At 36.7% G+C, this 20,309-nt stretch overlaps 1 protein-coding gene across 11 annotated transcripts in view; it reads right to left on the reverse strand.

Annotated features, from left to right (window-relative positions):
* The window catches only part of TTLL7 (tubulin tyrosine ligase like 7), an 81,423-nt gene that overhangs the window by 21,412 nt on the left and 39,702 nt on the right, over positions 1–20,309 (reverse strand). For all 11 annotated transcript variants that reach the window (XM_069789088.1, XM_069789087.1, XM_069789083.1 and 8 more), the window contains 7 exons: positions 12,277–12,371; positions 11,460–11,607; positions 11,304–11,377; positions 8,247–8,382; positions 7,351–7,437; positions 2,136–2,331; positions 807–1,087 (listed from right to left, as the gene is read on the reverse strand). In XM_069789088.1, coding sequence (XP_069645189.1) covers positions 807–1,087; positions 2,136–2,331; positions 7,351–7,437; positions 8,247–8,382; positions 11,304–11,377; positions 11,460–11,607; positions 12,277–12,371 — 1,017 coding nt within the window. The remainder of the gene's footprint in view (positions 1–806; positions 1,088–2,135; positions 2,332–7,350; positions 7,438–8,246; positions 8,383–11,303; positions 11,378–11,459; positions 11,608–12,276; positions 12,372–20,309) is intronic.

The raw sequence follows: 20,309 nt of genomic DNA on the forward strand, positions 1-20,309 counted from the left end.
TTACAACTAGCCACACAAATTCTAAACAGCTAGAAGTGTTTAATCTGATCTATTTATTCTATTAATTATTTAGTTAGACTACCTGAGTCTAAATGCTTGTCTGTCTCAGGGGCAGACTTCAAGATGAAAGAAGTTTTATCTTCACTTTGAAAAAAAAAAAGATGGCTTCTGAGACAGTTATTGCAGTGGCAAATCCTAAAGACAACAAGACCTATCTATAAATTTTAAATTGTTCACTTTGGAAGTAGAGCTCTACTGCAGTGGTATAGTGTATGCGAAACAGGTGCAGTAGGTTGAAAATTAATTATACCTCCTTCTACAACGGACACCCAAACAAAGTCTTACTAATGTCTTATTCTGGTACAATGTATTTACCCTTGGAGTATACACTGATTTTGAAATATTGATGTATTTTTGTTACTGTAAAAATTTTGATGGTAGGTACATCCTTATTTCAGAACCAGCCATCCCCAAACAAATCACAGAAACTTTTTAAGAGAGGTAAAAACTCCTTCTATCTTCAAAAAACTATTTCGGAGAGAAGGTTTCCCAGTCACTAATACTTTAAGATCTCCATTCTCACAAAATGTAGCATCTGTATTGCTGAACCAGACATGCTGAAACACCACAGGTAGCACTCACTGCAAGTCATACGCAGGTCTAGAGATCTTATATTCCTGAGTTTCTGTCAAAATAGCATTGACTATATTACCTCAGGTTTTCTGACATTGTAAAAATCAGTAATGTATTTATTGAGTTTTAGAGAAATGGAACACATTTTGAACGCAACTGTTGTGTTAACTCACCCCCAAAGAGTTCATAGTTGCCAAGCTGGGTGTCTGAGAGACTCTGGCCGAAGATGGGCTACGATTTAAAGAATGAGACCTATTCACTGAGGATGCACGCTGGATTTGCAGAGGTGCTTTGGCTGAAAAGGGACGTTGCTCAGCTGCCTGTGACTGCATAGTCAATATTGATATTGAACGAGGGCAGCTTACAGAACGCCTTATTGGACCTGTGGATGATGTGGGGGATGAATATGATGGAGATTTTGTATTTTTAATTGAAGGTTTCCAGTTCATTCTACCTGCAGACAAATTAAATGAATGATGTAATTACTTATTATTCTCTTAACACCCATTTTTCAGTCTTTGCAACTAACAACATATATGACCAACATGTGTGCATGTATGTTGTACTATAATGTATGTTGACTAACAACTATATATGTAGCAGTCAGCCATATCAGATCCCCTAATAATACATACTTTACGTACTCTGTAAGAACATTTATTTCTTCCTCATAGTCAGCTTTAATCAGGTAGACTCCAGTCCTCTATAAAATGCATCAGATTTATGACAGAATGCATAAGCCCTATAGGTCAAAAAATATGTGGCTACTGTGTGTGGCTTCCTCACGGTAAGAATATGGAAACAGGAGATAAAATTTGGTTGATGGATCACATATTTGCAGATCCGGTCTCCCTCATCTGCTCCTGCATAGCTGTACAGTTTTTTAATTCAGTCTTCTGCTAAATAAAGGATGCTGCTATGAAAAACAAATTTTAGAAGCCGTGTTGTATGTGTGCAATTACATGATGAAATTCTTTGAGACAACACAGCATGCTATTTTTTGTTTTAGCAGTGTATCTACCATGTTCAACAGAACATGCTCACACTAATGCTCTGCAGCAAGCAAGAAAACAATCAGGAAAAAAAAAAAATCTGTGCAGGGATCTCATCTGGAATATATTACCTTCTATATGTCTCCAGATACATTTCTTTATCCTTTCTATATTCCAGCAAATTCAAGCTTAATAAGATTACCTTTTACAGGGAAAAAAATAACAATGTGTTCAAAAAAAAATCTAAGAGCAAAGAGGAACATTCACACCATTTCCAAGTGTAGCCCAGGTGTATTTTTCTCTTTAGCATTCTTGGCAAAAGAATATTCATTTTTTCCTTTTTTAAAAATTCATTTTCATTAACTTAGAAAAGATTTTAAAGAAGACAAAACAGGCAAACTGCTGTTTAACCCTGAGTTACAAATGTTGATACAGTCTAAAATACTGAAGTATTTTATATAATTCATCATGAATGCCATTCTTACCTGGAAAAGTGACCATTTAACTTACCTGATCGTTCCAAAGATTTGTATCTATTTTCTTCAAGATCATATGACACTTTTTTCTCTTTTTTTTCATTGTGATCTTCCTTTTCAGTTTCTTCTCCCGATTCTGACATACTGCTACCGCTATCACAGCTACTATCACTATTGTAGTTCTTAAGTTTTCTTAAGGGCTGTGCACTTTCTGGCATTGAACACAAGGGCTAAAGCAAAAAAAAAAAAAAAAAAAAAAAAAAGAGAGAGAGAGAAAAAACACCCAAGAAATTGAATTCCTTCATAATCCCAAAAGAACACTTTACTATCATACTAGGTCCTTCATCCAGGCAGGTTCATTTGTACATATTTAAACCCTCCCAAATTGGATTGGAAGTTTGTCCTTTAGTTTAGAATAAATGCTTAAATATTTCATTAAATTCACTACACAGTAATCCTAATCTTTCTCACATGAAGAGCACCATAATGTAGTATGGGGAAAAAAATTATTTTACTTCAAGTATGACTTACACTACCAGACATACTGAATTATAGTTTGAAATCATAAATCGAGTGATACAGAATACCATTTACAATCAGTTTCTATCCGTCACTGATATTTGCAATACCTGTAGCTATAGTTTAATAATGATCAATGTGAAGAAAAGAAATACGTCAGGGAACTTTGGCTGGTATACTTCTGAAAGAGAAAGTGATTAATCCACACCCTGCAGAAAGCAGAAACTGAAAGAATATAACAAGCTATGTTAGGTGTATTTGGTGTCCCATATGCATATGGGATTCAGTGCCATTAGGTAATTAATCTTGTGCTGTTACCAAGGATACTGCAAGACAAAAATCAAAAAGTAGGAGACAGAGAAACTGCTGCAAGAACAGAAACTACAAATGAAAATTTTTCGTCTTCCATCTACCATCAGGCAGACAAGAAAAATGCAGTATCCTCCATTATATCTATTATCCTAAGAAGGCTCATGTGGTCACTTCTTTTTCCTACATATTTTCTTTCCAGTATCTCTCAACTATAAGATAAGATGGCCTCATCTTCCTAGGTGTCTAATGGACTGCAATTAAAACTCAGATTTAAAAAAATTAATATCATAATTTCTGAACATATTTTGGGTCAGAGTGAAAGAGATCTCCTCTCAGAATGAATTTAAATTGCCCTATTATCTTAGCATAATGTAATGCACCAAGATTTATTGCAAAGGGCAATAGAAAAAAGCTCCAAATATATGGTTCCTGCAAGATAAAATTTATAACTAAACATATGCCACCTAAACTTCTATTCCAGCCAAGGAAGGAAAGAGATTTCTGCCACTAACGTAAAAGAAACAGTATGTTTATGCAAGCCCAAGCTGTTAGATCAGATGAGGAAAAGTTGAAGAAGAATATTCCACTGAGGAGAGCCCTGGCAATTGTTCAATTACACAAAGAATATTTTGATATCTATCTACCTGCCAAAAGGACAAATTAAGGTGCCTCAACACTTACTGTTTTCTCAAAAATAGTAGCTGTCCTTATCAGGAAATGCTGTGTATCATGGAGATATTGATCAGACATTCCTGATGAGTTATACAAGGTGTAATAAACATTTTCAATCAAAACTCACAGGGGCTTTAAGGTAGATCTCATTCCCACTTATCATATGCATGTTCCTCACACATTCTACACTAAACAATAAGAACATCCTGACCAAGACTTCACATCAATTAATGAAAAAGAATAAAAAGAAAGGACAAAGAAATTTAAAAAAGCAATAATACAAAAAAACCCCAAGTACTAGCTAGATCTGGGTTTAAACTGACCTCTTAAAATAAGAGGTATTTGATTGCTTAGCAATTCTAATCACCTTGATTTTCCCCTTATGCTAACCTGATTTTTCTTTGATTAAACTCATCTGATTTTATATCAGAAGAATAAAAATAAAAGTAATTGCTCATTTCCTCTAAAATATCTGTTATTTTATTTCCTTAGTTCTTTCTCCTGCACTAACAGGTGCAATGTAATAAACATGAGTAAACTTTACAGTGTGTAGGTATAAGGTGCCCTCTAGAGGCTACAAATAAACCAGACATTTCCAGAATGTATTTCTCAAAGTAGAATAAAGTAGTATTTTAATTGCCGGCAAAAATGCCTTCATTCTGGGAATTTCTTGACTTATTTTCTACTCTGAGCTCCTAATCACATTCAAATAAAAATAAGGCTGAAATCCCTAGCAAATATGGAATTGTTGTTACGCACAAAGCTTATTTATACACACACACCCCTCTACCCCTCCGAGAGAGAGAGAGAGAGAGAGAGAGAGAGATGTGCGCATAAATGTGTATGTATATATATGTTTTTCTGTACGGAGGAGGATAAGGAGGAAAACACCTCTCTTTCCTAACTATTCCAGCTGTTCTGTACACAGTTTTCTCAGTCCTGACTGTTTCTTTTTTGGAGGAAGAGAGCGCACCCAAAGCACAGCATCTGACCTCCCAACAGTAGCTTCTGTCAGCAGGCCAGCCACTGACTTTTAAGGGAGGACAGGACTTTATGACCTTCTGAAAGAACCTTTCATGTTGGCTAACGTGACGTGAAAAGTACTGTTCCCTCCGGTTTGTTTTGTCTATTAGATCTTGCATATATTTTTTTTTTTATATGCTAATGGATCTTTATTTGTAGGATTTTATGATTACAGGAAGATGAGTTCTACAGCTAGGTTATTCTCTTACCTGATAGATTGACAGGCAATAGTAAGTTCTGCTGCCTGCCTCACTCACCAGATTTCTATACAGATATGTATTTAGATACTACATATTTCATAGCAGACCCTTTACAAAGAGGTGGCCAATCAAATGCATGTTATTAGCCATATGCACCTTACCCCTTACAGGAAAGAGGTGATGCTCTTTTGGTACAAGATACAGGGACCATCTGCAATGGGCATCTGTATTTCAAAGGGAGTGCATAGGATATTATGCAACCAGGGAAGTCTCCAGTCACATGGCTTCACTGTAGGCATGGGTTAAATGATTGAGAAGTATATCAGGACCCTAAAAAAGATGCAGGAATAGAGATCCTGTACAGCATGAAGTGCGCACACTGCAAGGAAAAGAAACAATCTCCTTGGATAAGCTAGTTTCATTGCCTTTCCTTTTGACTTCATCAGTTTTATGGAAAAAAAAAAGTGAGAATTTTGGTCATAAGCAATTTTTTCTTTCTCCTCTAAGTGCAAACAGTATTGTACTGGTAGAGCAGCTTGTAAGCTGCAGAATCCGTTCATCTGCTATAAAAGAAGACCACGTCATATAGTCGCACTCATAAATTGATCGGGCTTCACCTTAAAACTAATTAAGAGAGGTTTCTCAATTTGGGGTCAGTACTCTATTAAATGTTTATGGCCTCCAGCATGGGAATGGCTTGTGTGCAACCAGTGTAGAGATAGTATAGATCAAGTCTGTGTGCATACAGTCAACCAGATAGATGCTCTCTGAGGGCTGCTGAGAAAAGACAGGCTTCTGAAAAAAGGGAAAATGTGAGTGAGATGTTAAACTTAAGTGACCCTATGTTAAAGAACTGAAAACAAAACCTCAGGGAAAAGAATCCCTGAAGACTGTGGATTGGGTGTGTTGATAGAGGGGACTGGATTATTTTTTTTTTTCTTTAAATGAATCCACCACTGTTAAAGCACTAGCTCACAAAATCCCTATATTTGTAATGAGGTTCCAGCAAATCTATCTTAATACCAGATTGGGTATGCAGATCCTCTTTCCAGTATGCACGCCTGTAATAAGATGTAGCTCTTTGGATTCTTGCACATATCTGAAGTACCCCTGCAAGCTCAGGACAATTGTCAGCATTCATTTTGTACAGAAGTTCCCAGATTTGTACACCATGTCATCAGAAACAAAATGCTGTAAAAAAAATTTACATGCATCCATAAACAAATCCCTCAGAGCTCAGGAACATAAATGTAGGCTTTTCTAAGCAGACTTGACCTAAAACGTCTGCAAGATATAAGAAATATACTTATTTTAGCCAAGCCCAAACTATTTATCTTTACTGGCTTACAGAGATATGCAGTGTATTTAAGACAAAGAATTGCATGAACTACGCACACAACCAGAAAGCATTAAGCTATAAATAATACACGTGGATATGGATGGATATGAAACAGGCTCCAAGATGTACTGTACACCCCTTCTAGCAAGTAAGCAAGCTACAGATACATCATAATCATAATTAATCCTTTGAGCCTCCATAGTACCTTTTGTCCCATGATCTCAAAATTCCCTAGTGGCATTAATTGATTAAAGGTGAAAGCATTCTTTTGAGATAGGCTATTGATGTAAAAATCATTTCACACACTGAAATCAAGCAATCTCTTGTACAACAGTTTTTGCCATGCACGACAATTCCTCAAAATAGGTTACAGAGGAAAAGAACGATCTCATATCCAGTTAAAATTTTAATGGGATTTAGTTGGACAAATGGTAGTTATGCTTCTGTCCTGGTTTCAGCTGGGATAATTTTCTTTCTAGTACCTGGTATAGTGTTATGTTTTGGATTCAGTATGAGAAGAATCTTGATAACACACTGATGTTTTCAATTGTTGCCAAGTCGTGCTTACACCAAGTTAAAGACTTTTCAACTTCTCATGCCCAACCAGCAGGAAGACTGGAGGGGCACAAGAAGTTGGGAGGGGACACAGCCAGGACAGCTGACCCAAACTGGCCAAATGGGTATTCCATACCATGTGACGTCATGCCCAGTATATAAACTGGGGGGAGTTGGCCTGGGGGGGATCGCTGTGTGGGAATTAATTGGGCATCAGGCAGCAAGTGGTGAGCAATTGCATTGTGTATCACTTGTTTTGTATATTCCAATCCTTTAATTATTATTGTCATTTTATTATTTTTATTATCATCATTATTAGTTTCTTCCTTTCTGTCCTATTAAAGTGTTCCTATCTCAAACCATGAGTTTTACCTTTTCCTTCTGATTCTCTCCCCCATCCCATTGCACGGGGGGGAGTGAGTGAGCAGCTGTGTGGTGCTTAGTTGCTGGCTGGGGTTAAACCATGACAGCTTCTCTCCATAATTTAAAAAAAAAAAAAAAAAAAAGGCTAATGGCAGTCTGAGGAAGAAAACTTTTATGAGGATCAGCTAACTAAATTCCCCACTTAAAATTCTCAGACTGCTTCTCTACAGCATGAAACAAAAAATTGGTATCTAAAAGCCAAATACCTTAGGTCCTCGCTGCCTGGTGCATTTTCCCATTAGTTTTTCATCATCTATTTCACATTGCTCCAGAAGATCCAAAATGTCCTCCTCCTAGAAATGGGAATTTGACTACAATTAATTCAAAGCAGGACATATCCTATCCTTCCAAAATTCAAGTACCAAGTGGTAGGAATTTGAAATTACTTTGATTACTAATTCCTGAAATAAGACTGTGAATCCCTCCACAGGAGGATATAAAAGTATTTCTTCTGATACATGCATCTCTGCTTGCAACCAACAAGAAATTGAAAGTTAAAATCAGGTCTTAACATTTATTAAAGATAAAAGTCTGAAGAAAGTGTTGAACAAAGATTCCTGTAAAACTGCTGGATGATGCCAACTACAAAGATGGGAAATTATTTCTCCGATTTCTAATTAAATCACGTTAGTTGGTTATTTTAAATATAGCCATTTTCCTACTGTCTCTGACTACATAAGTAAGCAATCAGGCAGAGTTTCTGCATGCCTTAAACTAGTGGAGCTGGTTTTATGGTATCTCTCATTCCAGTCCATACAAGTGGATGAATAGGCTGCGGACATTACTGGAGGAAGAAGGAGGCAATTACCAGCTCTAAAGCAGTTTCTGCCAACCTCTGGTTTGGCCAGGGGTAAGGCTGAGGATCAGGGAAATGGTAAAGTAGCTTAAAACCATCTAGCCTGTTTCCACCCTGGGTCCACTGCAGTTCATCCAGATTCAAGGATCTGGCCACAAGCTGCACAAAGAATAATAATAAAATGATGGAAATATTATCAAATGCTATTTATTAGCCATCATACATGATTATCGTGAAACTAATCTACAAGGTCATGAATTCCATGATAAATAACTCTTAAAGCCAATACTTCTTGTGCTTCAGTACCTTCATTCTTTTTAAAGGGTTATTCATTTCCCGCTGAAGTGAAGCTGCTCTCCCAGCAAGAAACGTCTGGAAAGCAGTGGCTAACAAACTCTCATACTTTTCAAGTAATGTCTTATCATCAGGAGGGTAAATTCGCCTAAAATAGGGAAAAAAAATAAATTAAGTTTAAGATAGAAGCTGAGCTACTTATCACAGTAGGAACAAAAGTAATGCAGCTAATTCATAGTCTCTTCTATAATGCATACACATCCCATCTATAATAATTATATAATATCATATCATAAAACATATACTCTGAACATTGCTCTCTAAATCTAATTTTAACTCAGTGAACACATTCATGTTTAAACCAGCAATTAGCCAGTCAAAAGAAATACCATGCAGGTCATTCCAGAGATATACCAAAACTCAGTTTTGCAGTGCTCTGAAATTCCAGTGGGTGTGAATGATGCATGCAGGTGTGAATGATTCATGAAATATTAACAAAATATTGCATGTAAAATTCAGAGACACAAAATAATTTGTATTAGCAATAAAAGGACACAAAACAGTGAAAATATGAACAATTGGCTTTCAGTTAATGAGCATGATATAAATTAAAGATTGAACATGTAGTGCATTTGAATGCTAAATCCTCCAAAATAATGAACAGAACCAAACACATACTATAAGAAAAAAAAAAATTCTGGTACACGGATGTACACGGTGGCTCTGATTTTCCATTAAAGCAGCTATGCCATTATTCTCTAAAATTACAGGTAAGGAGATTATGACAATATGAGAAGCAGGACTTGGTGATTTATTCATGCTCATCAAGCAACAATGGGCTTTGAAGAAAACCACTCCAATCCATTTGTCATGAATGCCTGAAACACGGCCAGAAATTATGAAGGTAGAAGACTAATTTCTAATGTATTGTAAGGAGTAATCCATAAATTAATTTTGCCTGCATTGTGCAAAGCATAGGTACCATTGACTGACATTATGTGACTTTCATGGTTTTGTTGATCTTTTGTGAACCTCTTACAAGGTTCTTTCTCCTTCTTCCTTTTCAGTCTTTTTCTCCTTGAAAAGGTATCTTTCATGATGATTTTGTTGCAATGAAAAAGCAACTGTTACGATCCCATTAGACTCAGGGCAGTTCTAGAGCAAACTGAAGATGGTTCCAGTTTGCATAAAACACCTATAGGAGCTCTAATCTAGTTGCAGTCAAGACTTTTTAATGGCATTGATTGTACTGCTGAAAAAGTGCCATAGAACAATACTTTAAAGAAAGGATATTAACTTTAATATATGTAGAAATACACTGCAGCTAAAGGCCATTTCAAAGTCATATACATCCTTTTCAGTTCCTCATGAATTCACAAGAGCTTGAAAGTATGGCTCCTACTTTGACCACCTCAGGACTCCTACTGGAATCAGTGGGCTAGTTGTGCTTGCAGACAGACACTTGACTAAGCCAACTGCTGAACTGACATCTATAGATTAAATCAAAGCCTGATGAGGTCAATTGAGGTTTCTCTGGATTTTAATTCAGAAAGCTGTATTAATCCATGCAGCGATACTAGCACCCAAAATTTCCATGATTCTATGGCAATGCCTGATAGAAGCTAGTCCTGCTCTGCAGGGAACATCGCAAGAGAACAACTTCATAATGCTCAGATAAAATTTCTCTGCATCTCTAGCCAAGATACCTTTACTCCTCAGGCTCTGCTGATTCTTCAGCCTTTTAGCAAACCCATGGTAATTTGAAATCACAAAGCTGTTCTGCCCTTTTACATGTGCACATTCCTCATGAAATGACACTTCACTTTTTCTTGAGGAAAAGAATAATTTTTGTATTTTTATTGATTTACATTAACTAAAAAGCTAAATAAAGAGAACATTTGGCTCATTTTCAGTCAAGAACTGAATAAGCAACCTAAAATGTGATCATTTAAAAAGTTAGGCTTTAAAGTTATCGAAAAAGCAAGATGTATTAAAGCATCATGATGTTTCTCTTTCTCATAGTCTAAGTAGCACGAAAATAACTGCTTCATTGTGCATTTTTTTTTGATGTACTAGTTCAGCTCCACATATGTCAAGAAAGGATGTAATTAAAACTGAGAATGTTAGAAAGGAAGACTTTGTAAGCAAAATGTTAATTCATCAAAAATGAAAGTTTCACAGAAACATCTATCTGTTTAAAAGAGAACTTTACTGAGAATTATAGAACATCTGCTCAAAAAAGCAGAAATGAAAAACAGCAGTAAAGGCATTCTGACTAATTCAGAATAAAAGATGTGAACTCAGATCTCCCACGTCCTGGATGAATGTTGTAAAGAGTGGGCAAATACATCCATCATCTCTTCCTAGTTGTACTCTGCTCCCTTTTGCCAAATATTCATAGGCTTTACTTTCACTTCTCATTGAAGCATATGCTAAGAAATAATGATAAAAACATTTTAAAACAAAATTCTTGTTTCTGACCAATGTCTATTATAACCAACAAGTTAAAGCTCCCTTTTGAATGTATTTTACCAAGGAATCTGAAGATACTTACATTTAAACCTACTAAGATCCAAAATCAAAGTGCAGAAATATTAATATAGTATTTCAAATGCCATTCTATCAAAAATGACAGAAGCACCAGTAAAGTTTCTGAACTTTTGGCAAGCCTCATAGATAACATTCAGATTTGATTTTTTATAGGGGAATACTCACATCCCTATATTGGCCACCCTAGAGATAAGAATCATCATATGTGATTATAGAACAGGTCCATAATGACAGTTTTGGTACACTGAATGTGAACAATCATGTCTTTCAAGCAAATGTCTTATACAAACACTAGAGTGACTGATGTCATAGAAATTTCTAAGCGCATGCAAAAATTTGGAATCAAAAAAAAGAACTATTTTAAAAAAAACAAAACTTTACTACCTGGTGTACATGTATATATTTTTTATAAATGCCTACATTTTTAGCAGAAAATTATTATCTACCACAAATACTTGTTTCCATTTTTCCTGAAGAATGCATTGAATACTTCCTCCTAATACAGTCAAAAATAGTTACCGGTAGTTCCCCATGTGTCTATTTTCATGCTCCTCTTTAGAAATCTGTTTACGTACTTGTGCAAGTCTTTCCTTCTACAAATCAAGAAAATAAGACAATTAAAACAAAGAGAGAATAAGCCACGGGCAAGAAACAGCACTTTTTTTTCCTTCCTACCAGTTCTTCTTTTCTCCTTTCCAGTGTGTGGCGCTGCTTCTCCCAGTCTGAGGAACCTGGCAACAGTTTTTTCATTGAACCTTGACCATACAGTCTTTTTTGAGCCTCAGCCTTCTGTTGAGCTAAATTTCTCCTTTTATCACTTGTCCTGAAACACAGATGATATCAAGATATGTCAATCCAATGCAGCTGAAATAAGATGCAATTTCATCTCAAGTATATCATCTGTTTTTTCCAGTCAGTCGTGTGCAGTTTATGATACAAAATTAGAATTGAAACACTCATTAAGAATTTTTTTTAAATATTAACTCTTATGGCTACAATACTTTCACACTTTAAGGTGTACTGTAACGACTCTGTACTAGAATTTAATGTACAAACATAGTTGTATCTATTTTCCTGAAGTGTAATTGGGATATGTTGGAAAAAATCTACAAAGTTTTCCTGTAGAGGGGTATGGCTTTTGACTATATGCGAAACTATCACCAAAGCAGATTTCCTGTGTGGCCATATGCCCATGACTGCACTCATATCCCCACTTTGAGACCTGTTTGAAAAATCATTAAAAAAAAAAAAGTACAAAAAATTACTATTACCACTCCTTTTTTGCAAGCACATGAGCAAGAAGAAAAATAAAATTCGGGTTAATTTCAAATAGCAAAACTGACAGCAAGAGAAACATTTATATTTTGAAAATATGAAGGTGGAAAAAAAAGGTCTTCATTTTCTCCTAGCCCAGTTCAAATAAAAAAAAAAAAAAAAAAAAAATCACAGCAACAGAAAGAGAGCCAGACTGAAGAAAAGAGGACAAATTTACCGTATGTTGAGAAGCTTTAATGCATTTAGCAGAACGCCTTTTTTTACATCATAGTCTATTTTTTGATCAGTTCCAAAGCTTGGGGCACGATTAATCTGAAAAAATGAGATACAGAAGACTCAGGAATGTTCAGGTTCACTGGGAACACATCTATTGTAACAGGCTTTGGAGAAACTATTCTTTCAAATATAGCAGAGATTAAGAGAATACATGTTGAGAAGCTCATTTCCGTTTGTATTCTTAAAAAAAATAGAGCATTGAGAGCATCACAGATACTGGGAGTCAGGAGATGTAGCTTTCAGCCACCAAGTTATCTAGACACTTAAAATGAAAACCATTCAAGTACTGGCACTATGAAACCAGTCTAATCTATTCTTGGTTGCTCCAACCAGAAAATTTTACCATGCAAAGTGCTGTTAAACACTTTAGAACAAACTATGGGCCATGCTACGGTAGTCCAGCACAGGAAGAGTTAAAACTCTTTCCTAGTTCCCAGTCTGAAAGCAACTTTGATTACTTCTCTAAAAATTAACAACCCTAAGGACAGAAAGAGGCTCTAATTCAAGGTCTTCTCAAGTATATTTAAATAACTATTCAGATACACTTTACAGCAACACCTAGAGATCTAAGTTATTAAATCAGTACATAGTGTGAAAACATAAAATAATTAACAGTCTCAGTAACAAAAAGCTTATGAGCCAAGTACAAGATAAGAGATTAAAAATGTTACCGTAAATACAGAGGAACAAGGGAAATGCAACTGGGAATCAGTGAGACTAAATCACACTTAACAGCCAGGAGTCTCAACCAACCACCATATAACCACTGCCAAGCTCTGGAGCTCCTGCAGAAGAACTTCACGTTTCGGAAAGCTTTGAGGAGTGATAATGAAGTAGCTGTGTCAACATTTCTAGGAACACCTTCCAGGCTGGCATAAAAATGTATACATGAGTAATGGGTGCTAATAAGAGGCAGGAATCTCACCTTGACTGTGAATGAGCAGTGCTGGTTACAGAAGGGACAGACACTAAAGAGCTCTAGAAGCGATAACTAATACCTTGTGCCCCATGCAAGTAGAAGTAGGATACAGTTAGTATGTTCAAAGCAGGGGGCAAAAGCAGTTCATTAAAATTGTGTTTTAATGCTTTAGATATATTAGAGCATCTTAGCGCCTCTACAGTTGTGGGACTGAACTATTTTGGCTGGTGAGCCACCAACTGTTCTGTTGCCAAGTCCCAGCTGCCCCATCACTTACTCTTAAAGCCAAAGGGTACCTTTTGGCTTTGAGAATCTACTTGTTTACTGGTTTTGCAGACAAGCTGGCAAAGTGAGCAAGGAGATCTGATGTTGAAAGAAAAATTGCAAAAATTCAGCAGAAATTGTGAAAAAGTGTATACATATTCTTTTTTGGAAGACATTCATCCAAATATTTAATTGACCAACCTCCTTAGACTGCCCTGTTTGTCTCCTATCACATCACAAAGGCTAATTATTTTTTTTTCTATACTGTGATAGTACAAACATTTATTGACATCCTTTTTTTTTTTAAATGTTAATGTTCCACTTTCAGCTAAGCAAACATGGAAACATTCAAAGAAACGAACACAAGGATTAAAACCCAGTTCTCCAACATTTCATTAGAGAATACCAGTGGTTGACAAGACAATAGATATACTGCATCTCATTTTCAACATGAAGATTAAACAAAACACTTTAACTAGAGCTGCATTGACTAGATACAGCTGATAACTGAATTAAATTGGAAACTTTCTGATTTTGAGATATCATATTGTCTAAGCCAGGAAGGATTTATGTATGTTTAAAAACATATGCATGAAGATCCAATATGCTTCAGTCCAGCAAATACCTAAGTAAGCAAAAAGCTCACTGGACTGAAAACAGAGAACAGAGACATAAAATCAAGCCCCAACTCCTTATTCAGGAGAAATGTTAGGTATTGAACAAAATTATATTCTGTACCATGTATTGAATTTTTTACTCCACATGAATATGTAGCAACTAACAATATTCTACTTCAATATAATGTTTTTGCATGCATTAAAAACAGGTGAACAGACAGAAATGTATTTATTAAAACTTCCAAAACATTAATTTCTAATTTTTTACATACACTGAATCCTTAAATCCAGTGAGACTGCAGTTACATGCAAGGACTTACTTGGAACATGTAAAATGCTACATTGGTCCAATACTGACTTCCTAGAGATGCACAGGCATATGCTTACACAGCATTGAAGCATCCAACTTGAGAGCATACAAAAGTGCACATTGTTGTATTTATATTTGGTTTAGATGCTTCCTAGATTTACAACAATTTGAAGTATAATTTTGGGCATAAATTCTGCATTAATAAAAATGTTATAAATGTGTTACTTCTATGAGCACCAGTGAGAATTAACACTATGAAAACTATAAAATAATTTAAATAACAGTTTCTCTCCTACAGGGTGAGTTTTGCCAAAAATCTACATCTGGCACTTCTGAACAAAACTATACTGACTATGTTTATTAAGCAGAAAATTGAAGTGGGGTTAGGAAAAATATAAGAAGGCATTTGAAATGCTAATGTGAAGCAAAATGCTGTCATCAGACATTATACAATCATGCCACACTAAGGTTTCTGTCACTTTAATGCAGTCATTTAAGAGGCTGAAAAGCTATGGCATTCATAGTTGAAACTGGAGTACTGCTGTATCACCTACATACTCAATTTTTTGACATACCATTCATGACTAATGTTTGAAATCCCAATCCTGCTGTGACCTCAATCCTGAAGAGTAACCAGAGGGGCAGTAAAAACAGTGATCCCGTTCTGGATAGCTATTGCAAACTTGGCTTGGTGCAATATGTTTCAGGTAGCAGTAGATGCAGGTCCAGTACAAATAAAATCCGAGCAACAAGGTACATAAGAAATTTAATACGTAGAAAGCAGGTGTGAATTTAAAGTTCATTAGCTATCCTATACTAACTGTCTATGTGTATACTTAAAATTCCTCTTGATTTAGTATGACTATGTGCAAGGATGCTTCACTAACAAACTTTTCTCTTTAACCCTCTTCATCTGTTCCATGCATTTCCCTTCTCACAATTGAAACTTCAAGAGGCAGTCTTGACAGCTGACCTTAAATGTCAGCTAAAAAGTTTACCTAGTGATAAGTGTAGATAGACTTATGGGAGGTATAAAAATGGGGAATATCTTCATCCATTGCTACCCAAAACTTCATAACCTGAACCCACTGCATAAGTCTCTGATGTGTGAAACCACCCACACTCTTGAGGTAAATCTGCAAGAAATCACAATTAAGTCACAAAACAAAAGGCTTAATCCACAAATAACATCTTTAGAGCAGAAAAACCCTCTTCAATGCCAGAAAAAAACCACACAGCAAATAATCTAATTTCCAGAGCATACAGATAATATGTTCCCTGCAAAGAGTACAACTGTCTGGCTACTGCAACATTTTACAGTCTCACCACACAATACCTTTTTAATGCTCCACTCAGTTGTTCTCAGAGGTAACTAATGCCTTTTTCCTTAACAGTGTCTTCATACTATAGACTACCTGGGACCTCACTCAAAGGAATAAAGTAACTATATGCTTGATCTAGCTAAATATCTTCCATGATCAGCATTACTCTTAAACTAGCAGGTAACTGGTTGAATCTACTCATGACAGATTTTTGTAACACTAATTCTGGAGTTATGTCAGTGCTGTACATTAGGTTTCTTTGGATAAACTACCTTCAAAACTCCAAATTTTCTAATCTGTTGTATACAACAATGCACAGAAAAGAAAATCTGCTTGATAAACAAATACAGTGTTTCTCCATATAGACTCCTGGACATAATGCTTCTCACATCTATTATTTTTACAATATCACAGTTTTATCTCCCAAATATCTGCTTTACTGGTGATGTTACTTCAGCTTCTTTACTATCTATGACTTTTCAATAGCTATAGAACTGAATTGTCCACATAAGTTTCTAATTCCTCCAACTGTAATCTTCAACTTTGTTTTCATAATTAAAATTTCACTGAATATAGCACATATAATTAATCAAACTCCTTGTAAGCACAGCAGTTCCATAGGTCAGTGTATTTCACAATTACATACACGTCAGTAGAGGACCTCATATCTGTAACGCTTAAATTAAGAAGCATAAGTTGAAGTACCTCTTGTGAAGGCTCCCATCCACAGTTACATTTGCAAAGAATTCTGATTTTACAAAAATTAAACTCTGTAAATGTGTAAGATACACCACTGTCTTCTTCACCAAGACATGGGATAAATTTCAGCCTGGCATTTCACCTGTTTGCCAAAATAGTCAAAGAGCATATTCTCACCTCCCACTGCAGCAGCCTATTAGTATGGAGTAGGAAAAGAAATTTTCCACTATGTCAGACATACCTATTGAAAAGACCTTTCAAAGAAAGATTACATGAATGACTTAATAAACCTAAAATCAATTTAATAAAATATTACATCCTTTCAATAACAGGGATTTAATCTCTGTTCAATCTGTAGGACAGCATGAATGTTTTGGAAAGCATCTCATTCTTTAATAAAGTGATTGAGATTGCTAACAATAGAATTCAAAAAGCAAAAAATTGATAAGCCATAAAAGCCTTATTACACAGAATGCTGTTAGTGGCTACCATTGAGCAGATCTTTGATTAGAGATAATCATGAAGTTCATTCTAATCACTCATTTCTAAACTTCACAAATTGTGAGAGTGCTAACCACCTTTTTCTTAGCTTAAGCAGAAGGCTGGTTTTCCATGGCAGTTTAATACAAATCCAAGCCTGTCATACTCTGCCTATTTCATTGTCTAGGCACAGGGGTTCACAGAGAATTAGGAAGCTGATCCCAATGATCCACACAAAGATCAACCTCACCAAAAATTATTTTTCATTCGTCCTTGATCATCTCAGGAAGGAACCCTACAAGTACCAGTGTCACTACAGGGAAGGGGGCAGGGAGCCTGCCTTCAACAAAGGAGAAGAGGAAGGCAGAGATCTCGCAGCTGGTACACTGATCACTTTAAGCACCACAGAACTGCCTCATACAGGTGCAGTTTCACATTGTACCTAGTCCGGTGCAACTGCAGGCTGCCACAAAGGTCTGGTGCTGCCCCTCTCCTAGTCCTGCCTTCATGTCACTTCCCCCTTCCCCAAACCAGACCAAGCGTTGTGCAGTCCCTGAGTGAGGAAGTTCTGCAGGCTGATTGAGTGTAGAAGTATGGTTTGCCTGGAATGATAAATTAGATGTTCATCCAAACAGCAACCAGGAACATCTCATCCAACAGACATGACCACCAGATAGAGGCAGGTTGCTAGACCAGCTCTTTGGGCAACTGCCCACAGTAACACCATATTATATGTTAAATCAAACTGCACTCTTTGTAACTGGAACATTTTGTAACATTATTCACTGGAAAAGTGTGAAGAGTAGGAGTTACACTGAAGGCAAATATTGAGCCACTTGAAGTCATGTGTGCTTAGTGGATTCACTATTACCCTTTGAGAGAAAAAAGAACTCATGGACAAGTATCAGAGAGAGGAAAAAGCCAGCAGACGGCAGGAGAAAGAGGCCCAAAAATGGCTCTCCAAGGCAACAGAGGGAGAGGCTGCGTGGGCTCAAGAATCACTGAAAGGAAGTCTTTGTTATAAATAAATAAAATTAAAAAGAAGGAAAGGATTGAACCAAAGAGTTAGATGAGTAGTCTCATCAGTTGCTCTTCCTAATGGTAAGTGGAAAGGTTCTAAATACTGCTAGTCGCTTGGGTTAAGGGGCAATAGAGTTTTTACAGCTTTTCTTTTACATATATGTATATATAAACTCATCACATAACTGAAATGCTGACCTTGCTGAAGACCATGGGAGGGCAGTGTTAATAGCATTCTGTTCTCACCAAACTTATTGTTAATGCCTATGTGCAGCTCCTTTGTTAACACTGCCCCACTGACTGTTGTAGAAGTGCTTTATGAAACAGGTACAGTTTTTACTGAAGAATACAAGTAAAACAGGTGCTCTCTGCTGCAAACATACAAAGAAAAGAAATTGTTCCTTTTCAAACTTACAATAAGCTGCAAAAGAGGTTTTAAGGAAATGTTAGTTAAATCAATTAATATTTGAAAAATATGATGCTTTTACAGAGATGCATTTTCAGGTTTCATTATGTTTCTACAGACTCTTGAGAGTAGAAGAATGGGAACTTCCCAAGCTTAAAATTTACATTTACAAAGCTCAGAATTCCTTTGTTAAAGTTATTAACGTTAGATCCAGAAATAAGTAGTTAACAGTTCTACTTCACACAATAATGTAACTATTGTAATATTACTTTTCAAACTATCTTATTTGGACTTCATATAACTTAAGGGAGACACTGAAGTGAGGAGTGAGCCCTTCTTCTCAACTGAGTAACAGTGCAGGCTGCTCACCCTGACATGAGAGATTGCTGTTTCAGTAAGAAACAACTTGAATTCTCAGGTTCTCTATGTATTTTAAATAAGCTGAAATTTGATTTACAACATTTTTATGTATTTTTTTATGTATTTTGAAACTTGCCAGAAAATGGAATAGTTTGAGTTTCTGTTCTGTTCAGAGCAGAGAAAACATCATGGTCTGCTCAGTAGGTATTTATATAATACACGTATTCTTGAAATGGCAGTCCAAGAGCTGTTGCTTGATCACATAAAGTGGTGAACACTTCCTTCAGACAGAATGCTTCTAAATGCTCTTAACTTTTGTGACTGTTAAGAGCAATCTGAGTATCGCAGGGGACTGTCTGTACCTGACAAAATAACACAGAATGTTCTCCATCAACTGTTTCAATATAATTCACGTGCTCTGTAGAAAGCTGACACAATATGCAACTGTCAGTTTGTTGTTTTGTGGGATTTTTATGGTTCTAAATTATAAAGGAACAATGCCCAGCCTCACTGTAAAACCTACATGGGTTATACCTGTGTGGAAACCACGAAGGCATAACAAATTTGGGTGCCCACAATGCTAGTCCACTTACTTTTCAGATAAGAATGTCACCTTAAGTTCTTTGTATGAAAAAAAAGTTTAAGTTTTTTCCCCTTAACAAGTAACTTGCAGCACATTTGCTTTGCATAGTCATCTATGTGCATTTATCAGAACATCAGCAAGGGACATATTTCACTATTTCAAAACAACAGCAGTAGTCCCAAAAGATCATGCAGAAAGTTTTTCTAGGTATTTGTTTCTCTTATTCTCTTTTTCTTCATTCAAACAACCTTTCCACATCGTGCCCCTATGCACTCTTCCTGAATTTTCCCAGCCATTTCACCATGCATCTCTGAGGAGCACCTGTCTGTCTTCTCTCAAAGCCCACTTCAGGTCTGCAGTTAGATCACAGAATATCAAGTCCAACTCCTTTCTCCTTGCAGGACTACCTAAAACTAAACCATATGACGAAGAGCGTCATCCAGATGCTCCTCGAACTCTGACAGGCTTGGTGCTGTGACCACCTCCCTGGGGAGCCTGTTCCAGTGACCAACCACCCCTCTCAGTGAAGAGCCTTTTCCTAATGTCCAGTCTGAACTTCCCCTGATGCAGCTTCATTCCATTTCCTCATGTCCTATTGCCGGTCACCAGAGAGAGAAGATCAGCACCTCCCCCTCCACTGCCCCCCAGCCTGCCCGGAGGAAGTAACAGACTGCGATGAGCTCACCCCTCAGCCTTCTCTTCTCCAAGCCGAACAAGCCAAGTGACCTCAGCTGCTCCTTGTCAGTTTTGTGCTCAAGGCCTTTCACCATCTTGGTCGCCCTCCTCTGGACACACTCGAGTAGTCTGATGTCCTTCTTATACTGAGGCACCCGAAACTGCACACAGTACTCAAGGTGGGGCTGCACCAGTACAGCGTAGAGTAGGACAATCACCTCCCTTGACCAGCTAGCTATACTGTGCTTGATGCACCCCAGGACATGGTTGGCCCTTTTTGCTGCCAGGGCACACGGTTGACTTATTTCAACATGCCATC

This window comes from Haliaeetus albicilla, chromosome 8 (assembly GCF_947461875.1).
Source record: "Haliaeetus albicilla chromosome 8, bHalAlb1.1, whole genome shotgun sequence".
NCBI classification, from domain to species: domain Eukaryota; kingdom Metazoa; phylum Chordata; class Aves; order Accipitriformes; family Accipitridae; genus Haliaeetus; species Haliaeetus albicilla.